The sequence below is a fragment of the Manduca sexta genome, chromosome 19, assembly GCF_014839805.1.
Source record: "Manduca sexta isolate Smith_Timp_Sample1 chromosome 19, JHU_Msex_v1.0, whole genome shotgun sequence".
Classification (NCBI taxonomy): Eukaryota; Metazoa; Arthropoda; class Insecta; order Lepidoptera; family Sphingidae; genus Manduca; species Manduca sexta.
Genome location: NC_051133.1, coordinates 6,416,647 through 6,425,991, shown reverse-complemented (window position 1 = coordinate 6,425,991; position 9,345 = coordinate 6,416,647). Strand labels below are relative to the sequence as shown.

The following is a 9,345-nucleotide window of genomic DNA, read 5'->3' as shown; positions in this document are numbered from 1 at the left end:
TTAGCTACAGCACTAAATATTTATAAACTGAATTAACGATGATAACTATTGTTTGCCTAGTGCCTACTTATTTGGTGCGACCCATAGAAACATACTTTTAAAACTCGTAATCGTCATCCAAGTTATTTTAAAAATAAAATAGATACATCAACCTTAGTTTGAGAAAGTTATATAAGCATATTTATTAATGCCCTGAACAATTTTTTTTTTTTAACGGCTGGTCCCGCAGTCAACACCGAGAGGAACCTGCGAACGGTATACTGGTTCCTCCCGGCTTAACGACTGCGGGGGCCAAGGGAGTTTAGGAGGGGAAAGGAAGGGAATTGGGGAAGGAAGGAGGAATTGGGAAAGAAAGGATAAGGATGAGGACTGCACATCGGCGACCACTCAGAGCGGGTTATTGAGTTATCGCTCAGAGTGATCGCCAATGTGTCAGTGAATAAAGTGAATAGTGTGATTGATTGATTGATCAGTTCGGTTAATTATTGAATGAGTTCATGTTAAATTAATCATCATCTACAGATAATTAAAACGAAGCGTGGTCGCGTCGGGATTCTTGTCGAGAGCACGCTTCGTTTACCAATAGTTTCTTTATAAAGATATGGCATCTATGTACGTTATTAAAGTTCAAGATTTTTTTTTTTTTCCCCACTAGGTAATTAATTATTAGTTTAAGATATTAGTAAGATATTAATGTTACAGGGTTATAATGAGTTGCACAGTACTAAATTAACGTAGATCAAACAGTCATTGAATCATTGAATGAGTTCATGTTAAATGAATTTAGGTGAGACAATTAAAACGAAGCGTGGTCGCGTCGCGTCGGGATGCTTTCCGAGAGCACGCTTCGTTTACACTTAGAATCAGCTATAAATCTACAGAATACAGTGATTTCTTTATAAAGAGATGGCATCTATGTACATTATTAAAGGAGTACAATTTTTTTTTTTTTTTTTTGTGTGTGTACTACACAATAACATTTTCCCCCTATGATTAAAATAAAATGAAGATGGAAGGTAAATTAACTAGATTAAATTTAAAAATTAAAATTATGTGACAATATAATGTGCCAGCATTCGTTGTTCGTATTGTCTCGTGTTAATGGAATAATGATTGGTTTTAACGCTTTTGAGTTAGGAAATTAAAGTGATATAAAGTCATAGATAACGTTTACAAAATTAGCTCAAAATCTTAGTTTAAGGTGGAACGTGCACGCGAGGTGTAGTCGCAGGCACGTTCCATCCTATTATGCATTACACGATAACATTTTTATACATTTTTCCCTCAATAATAAATTATGCAGACAATTAAAAATGAAGTAACTAACTTAACTAGAAAGAGTCATAGATTACGCTTATGCTTGTCGGCGGGTGATAGTTTCCACTTTAATTTACAAGAAAATGTAACACTTTACTAATATAATGTAATATGCATTTTTTTTTTTTGAGTAATCTTTGGCGGTGTGTTATGTTTAATGTCGAGGTATTTAGCTATTTACAGTAATATAAAACATCGATATAAGAATATTAAGTTCTTTGGGAGCCCTGAACTATTTGCACGTGTTAATATCTAAGTTGCGGGTTGATATTTCCTACAAATCGAATTTGGGCCTGAATATCCGTTGCTAGTGACTGGTGATAATTAGTTTGACTTTAAAAATAAAATATTAATATGTTCACTAGATACATACTTAGCATCACGCCATGTCCCCTTTCCCGCGGTAGACAACTCTCATCATAGCCACATTTTGCCATATTATAAGGTACGTTAGATCCTAAAAAAATCCATAGCCCATCTAGTTGGGGGGATAATCCCAAAACCAGTTTACATAACCTGGGGGTCAAACCCTAGACCGCAGCGCGATAGTTGTACAGCTATACAACTACGTCACCGAGGCATTCACTATTAATTTTAAATCAGGTTAATTAATATTTTAAACTTGGTATTCTTATCTCAAATATTAATCGCAAGTTTATTAGTTTTTTTTTTCAATTTAGCTAGTCTTATTAGTAATAAATATCCATATAATTAAATTTACTCATTACCTACTAATTGAGTTTTAATTATTGGTATTCTCTTTTATTATTTAATGCATTTAGCGATACTAAAATAAAATATAATGCCACCATATAGCACTTCTGCTCTTGATTATGTTATTTATCAATCTGGATGTGATATTTTTCGAGCAATAAGGTCATCTATTGTCAATCAATGCAACTAATACTTAGACTTCGTTTGTATTGTATTCACACATTACACACATTCTCCAAACATTGTGCAAAAAGCTGTTACAAGCGACATTGTGATGTTTCTCCTAATAGGTGAGTTCATCTATTTCCGCGGCACCACAGGAACAAAATTATGAACGTAAAAATTGTTTCACTTTGCAGCGTGACCCTAAACTGAAATAGATTACAGTGATGAACAACTTTGTCGTTACTTTTATAATTTAAAAAATGGGTATTCACTGCATACTTCATACGATTGACTCGCGACTAGTTCGGTGCGTTGACTTTTATTTTGCATAACCTTTTGAACCAGTCACATTTGCAAAAATTTACTTACAGTCTTGACTCATTTATTGTTTTTTAAAATGTACGTCATCCAAAATCTGTATCAATACGCGCGAAAAAATAGGGTAGTGGGATATCTTCACTACGCCCTCACTCATACGCCTTGCAATATTTTATATGTGAATGGCTCATTTTAATTATGTTTTTATAATATCAATCATAGACAATTACCGTATGTCATCAAGGAAATAGAATAGAATAAATACGAACGATATATTTTTGTATTTTTATTGAATTTAATTTATACACATCTGTTTCAATTACTCAGCTATGTATATACATACAATTATTAAAATTCTATAATAATAATAAAATAGTTTTCATACCGCGAAACTGCCCCGCGAAAATAATTGTTTTCTAAATACTATATACAGAGTATCAGACGCTTCACTTGTACTCTGACCAGAAACAAATCCTACATAAAATAAAAATTATAAATTACCAACGGTTCGATTCATAAATTGACATAATACGCTATCAACGTAAAAGCTTGCACACGAATTAGTGCAATTTAAATACTCAAACAATAAAATCTAGTGTTTGCAGACGTTTAATAAAACATTTCATAGCTACACATGTCCACAATAACCGCCAAGTAAACCTAATATACTGGGTCTGTTTATCTAAAAATATAATTATCCAATTACAAATATTTACACCAAAAATAGGCTTTCGATAACTACCAAACTTATATTTATTTATGTCATGTGAGAACTTAAAATATACATCACGTAATTATTAAAACAACATATTAATAATAATTATTAATTATTTATCACTATAACAGATAACATTCAAATATCACATGATGAAACTTTTAACTTCATAACATTTGAAAATGGCAAATTAAATATCGTAAAACGTAGCTTTACAAATAAAATGTAATTTTACCAATCACTCTCAAGCAGTATAGGCGTCAGGAACAAATACTTGCTTTTAATATTTCATTACCTATTATATTCATTTAACAAAACCACAACACTCCACGTGTGCCCCCTAGTGAGTCTTAATAGCCGTTTTTAACGTTTACCATGTTAACGATCAAAATGAAGGATACATCGCAAAAATAAATTAACTCGAGAGCTTGAACAGTAGCTAGTATCGAAGTGGACTCTATTCAGAAACGAGAATAAGGGGAATATATAAACATTCATGTTCCACCCATCTCTTCCAATAAAGAATCCAGCTCGGAGGACCACGTAGTTATGAAATAATTCTGTAATACGAATTTATATTTAGTACGCAGCTTAAGTAAAATAATAATGATAAATAGGTGAGCGATAGGGTGCACGCAAAGGAATGGCTTATTATAACTAACATTTATTTTAACCAGTTTGAAGTAAGGTAATAAAAAGCCTCGAAAATCCTTAAAATTCCTGACTAAGATATGTGCATGAGCACCGTAAATCATGTATGTCAATTTTTTATCAAGAAATATATGAATAACATGCAGCGATGCCCGCAGACTAGGCACGACTTTATACTAGATACGTAAATATAATTTATCAGAATACTATAGTTAACCTTAAACACCACTGAAAACTCACATTCGAGCCAACGATGGGAATTTTGGCGCAGTACCAATACGACAACGACCAATGACTGATAATATAAGATAATCTGTCATCGGTCGCCATCGTTAAGCAGTAACAATAAATATAAATGTATGATGGAAGTGCTATTACCTCCCTTCAAAATATATAACTGCTCAGACTTTATGCAGGGAGTCAACAACTCGGTAATCACAGCTACTGTCATTGGTGTTTTCCGGATAAATCTATTTTTATTGCAGATATTAACTGGGATTTTAAGTACTCCTAATTGAAAGGCACTAAGACCCTAATCTACGATAAAATTTCTGTACACATGATTAATTTGGAAGTCAATAATAATAATGTACTTATTTTCTTTAATAGTTGACGAGCGACTAGCCTTTAATAGTATTTATGTACATTTACAAATATATATCGAAATACCTATATGGTACGGCAAGCTAGATTAATAACTTTTGAAATACTTGCAGGCTAAGATACCAAATGAGCACATATTACATTAAATGCAATTTCATGAATTTAAACACTTATATTTACAAAATATAATTACTAAAATATTACAGGAAATTTATTAAAATTTACAATTATTTTAATTTTATTGCGTATTGATTTTTCGGTGATTCGAAAACAAATTTGTTTGAGAATCAAACTGTTACAATGTAAAATTTATAACTTTAAAGAATGTGTCATAATAATATAAGCAATAGGTTACAAATTGTGATAAAAAACGTAAGCATTAATACAACAATTTTGCTATTGTCTTATAATACAAAGAAAGAATTTATTTGTGAGATTCGGAAATAAATAGACTTGCATTTGAGAAAGTAATGAATATGTTTTAAAATGCAATAAAATACTTAAAGTAACAAAAGAATGAGAAACTTGTAGTTTCAGACTCTAAGAGCAAATCCATAGCTAAACGTAATCGGCGTACCTAGGTACTATAATGTCTGCGATTTTTTATTTTTGATACAAGATTGCATATCTTCAGGGCAGGGCCTAGCTTCAAACCCATGTATTTCATCATCATGTCGGAGTTCAACAACAGAAGGGCTTTTCCGTCAATTTCCTGTAACATAAAATCATTATTGAAGATAGGGGATCGAAAGTACTCAGTAGTTAATACTACTTAAAAAAATTGATTGTATGGTTAAATATACTAATGAAATAGGCATAAGTTCCCTATGTTCTGGCAACAATCTGTGAAGGTATCATATTGTTTTGTTTCTTTCAAATTGTTCAGTAGCTATGCCACTACTCTGAGGTCTCACATTTAAATCCCAAATCAAAGTTTTCTGCGCAGTATCAGTCAGGCATTTGAAATTTGTACCTGAAATGACTTTAGCCTCACTCCTTGTAATGTCAGAGCATGGATCACATATGGTGAGAAATAGGTGTTCTGGTTGCACCTCTGCCTATTCCCGCGAAAATAAACACGTGTGTGCTTGTTTTGGTTTTAAGTGTTCCTTCAAACAGCAATTTGCAACATAATATATATTTATTAATTAAACATTTTTTTAGCTTTAATGTTTTCTAACAGACAAGTAGTCTTACGCATGCAAGTGCATGAGGTGAGAAAAATTGCTTGGCATGAGAAAACGTATGAACGTTACTGACGTGCTTGCGAAAGAGGTCGGCGTGCGCGGCGAGCGCGTGGTCGGCCGCGGCGATGAACCCGATGACGTCCTCCACCGACCAGTCGGCGGGCGGCGCGTGCGGCGCGGGCGGCGGCGGCGCGAGCGGCGCGCCCGCGGGCGTGGTGGACGACGCCGGCTCCGCGCGCTCCGGCGACACGCGCGCCACCTTGCCGCCCGCGCCGCCGCCCGCCGCGCCACCGCCTGCACCCGTAGCCCCACTCACGCCGCACACTACGCCGTTCGCGCTTGCTGTATCGCTCTCCTCCTATAACCAACATTTCATTATTGTTTTCTAATAACAAAACAATGTGGTATCATGATGATTGTGGTAGGTTGTCGGGTCGGGGGTTGTTTGGGGTCACCAATAGTAATCAGTTTATGTTGCTCGTAAGATTGCTCTCATGGTTACTCTTAAGGTTACGTAATGGTGGACACAAAAATGGATTGGGTTTGAGATTCAACTTGCAATAGAGAAAAAAAAAGTTTTTCTTAGTGCTTTCCTAATGCTTACTCTCCCAGAAGGAAAAAACTTCTACAGTGATTCGTTCAAGTGATCAGATTTCATACAGTGAAGTACATTGTGTACATTCAGTAAAGAAGGCCAGTACAATTTTGGCAATTGTCTGGAAATACAATGTTTCTCGGTGGTCAACAGTATGTTTGGAACACACAATGTTTACCATTATTTTGCCACACTATAATATAAATTACTACTTCACAAATAACAGTCATATTTAATTTCTAAAACACTTATATTCTGAAGTTTTCAATATACAACATACTGTCCTCAATGCTTCCTAAAAATAAGGTGAATAAAAAATTTCATATTCATCACATGCACATAAAGACCATAAATATGCCCATAAAAACATTAACTTTGATGCAATGTGACAATGTCATGTAAATAAATATTGTGTTTTGATAATAACTCACCACACTATTGGGCCTCTTGACAGCTGAAGTGACATTGTTGGAAGTGGATTCACCACACAGTGAGCAAGGCCGGCCTGCAGCCTCACCAGAATCTATCTCTATCATACCGACACAACAACCCACACAGGTGCACAATGATTTAAGCCAATTCTTGAGTTCATCATTAGTTAACTCTGATGGTATTTTCACTGAATAGGATTTGTTTGCTGCCATAACCTGTAAATAATAAAAGATAAGATACATTACCATTCATTATCAAAATTAGCTTGAAGCATACATTCTAAGGACTTTATAAAATAAGGTTGTCATAAGTGCATAATTTATAGAAAATTTCTTATATCTGCAAAGTAATTTTCACTATAAATACAAAACTAGATATCTAAAAAAAGGACATGAAATAGTTCCATTTTTGAATGCATTTTTTTTAAAGTATAGGATTAACCTAGCAAGTAGTAAAAAGATAAAACTATTAAGTCATATCATGAATGAGCCATAAATAATATGAGTCAAGAATATAATTTTACTAAGAACAGAAAGTTACCTGAATATTTGTTAATGCAGAATAGTTACTAGACGCAGTCAGGATTGCTCTGGTAAGCCTCTGTGGATCCGGGTGCACACTCAGTAATTCTCTGGCAAGATTTTCGGCCGCTCCAGAAGGTCCAGATCCTGTTACGCTACTAGGTAAGGAACTATTACCACCAAAACAACTGCTGCGGATACGTAGCTGTACTGTAGCAACAGGGGTGGTGGTGGGAGTACTATTCGAGTTTCCGGACCCAGTTGAACCTCCTTCCGGAAGAGCGGCATTTGGTATCCCACTGGGACGTAATTTAAATCTGATGAAAAATTATATAATTACAACACTCAAAATTACAGAATCATTCTATAATGGAAAAAAATAAGGGTCCATCTCCATCAAAGGCAAATAAATAACAAACACTATATGAAATAACTATAAGTGATTTATAATCCATTGAGAATTGTATGTTGGGACTACGATTCCTTGGGCTTGATATTCTTTTTAATATTAAAGTGGTTTGTTTTAACATATTTTCATTTTATTAAACATGCAGTTTTTTTTTTATTTTCAATTAGCTTTTCAAATATTTTACTTTCCAAATATTATAGTGTTAAATACAAAAAAAAAAAAAGAAATACCTTGATGGTGCCGTGGCACTTTTTTGACCAGGTGGTTGCAAAGGATGTCCAGCTCTAGCACACCATCCCACAGGAAAAATATCCCTAGAGTCATATCTACACCAGTAGTCAAAAGCACCCCGCCAGCCGTCAAATGTAACATGTATTTGGTCATTTTTAACAGCTCCAACAGTGGCACAACAAATTAACTGTGGATTTTTCTTGTCAACAGCCTCCAGCTTTTGACCGACAACAAACAAATTTGATTTGGGAGTAGGCGGTTCAGGTTGAAATACTTTAGCAGGTGCCATCTCAGCACCATTAAGGGTCTTCAGCAAGAACATGGGCCAACTGCTAGCGTTCATGCGAAATCCCAAGGGTGGCTGCAACATTCCATCGTTTTTTTCACAGTGACCTATAGGGTGAATGTCACCGGCATCTACCAGACGCCAGAAATCATTTTTATTGTCACTACCATCTAACCTAAGCCTTAGGCGCGGGCCTAACACACCCACGACCGTCGCAATGCATGTTGAGGTTAAATTACGTGGATCCAGAGCTTCCAGTTTCATTCCCACTTTAAAATCATTCACAGGTGGCATCGCTGCTTGTTTGAAACATTCTTGTGGTGCAGCTAAACTGTTTGTTTCCTTCATATATTCACTCCAATCAAAGGACTGATACAAATCATAATAGGAACCTGTAGAATTGTTGTTAGAATGATTTTCAACTCCGTTTGCGCCATTGCCAGACTGCGGTGATGTCGTTCTTTTTTCATTTTTCTTTTGATATTTGCTGAAACAATAGGTAGAACAGAAATTCTTGCTGCTTGAAGGTGCATTACCACGGATAACGTTGTCGCAATTGAGACACGCGCCTTTGCTGTAAGCTTGTCTGAATTCAGAGAGACACGTTTCGGAACAAAATTCTTTCTTTCCATTTTCAGTAGGTAAGACATATTTCAATGGAGTTTTACTCTCCGCACACCAAGTACAAGTACGTTTCGGTGGTCTTCCAGGTCCACGTATTTTGCCGGGAGCAGGTCCCGACGAACCGACAGTGTTGTTTGACATTGTTTTCGTAGGTAACTTTTAATTCATTATTGAGTACAGTTTAATGGTAAACTGAATATACAAATCACATTATATTTACGAATTATACTGATTGGTACTGTAATAAACACAATTTATATATTTTTGCGCAAATATAAACAACGTCAGAACGTATTTATGACGCGCAACCAACAGCCATATTAGTTTTTTATATACGTTCGGATACACAATTCACGACATAGATAGGTAATTTAAATTACTTAGTATAGAATATACTAAAGTGTAACGTAAAAAATACATTAATAATAGGTAATGTTCAAAAAAACAAGAAAATACACGAATAAACTAGTACATTAAAAAACGTTATATATAACTCATTGTATTGAAATTAATAATGAAAAAAAAAATGACTTTTTCCTTCTATAATTTACAAAACAAGTTAACACACTAAGTGCTG

The 9,345-nt window shown here is 34.8% G+C and overlaps 1 protein-coding gene across 1 annotated transcript; it reads right to left on the bottom strand.

The window, feature by feature from the left end:
- Positions 1 to 2,787: 2,787 nt before the first annotated feature.
- On the bottom strand, positions 2,788 to 9,104 carry LOC115445617 (polycomb protein Scm). The gene is made up of 5 exons (XM_037440381.1): positions 7,858 to 9,104; positions 7,238 to 7,535; positions 6,697 to 6,912; positions 5,744 to 6,028; positions 2,788 to 5,195 (listed from the first exon to the last, which is right to left on the bottom strand). The coding sequence occupies exons 1-5, from the start codon at positions 8,907 to 8,909 to the stop codon at positions 5,061 to 5,063; spliced, it is 1,986 nt and encodes a 661-aa protein (XP_037296278.1). The 5' UTR covers positions 8,910 to 9,104; the 3' UTR covers positions 2,788 to 5,060.
- Between the last annotated feature and the right edge of the window lie 241 nt (positions 9,105 to 9,345).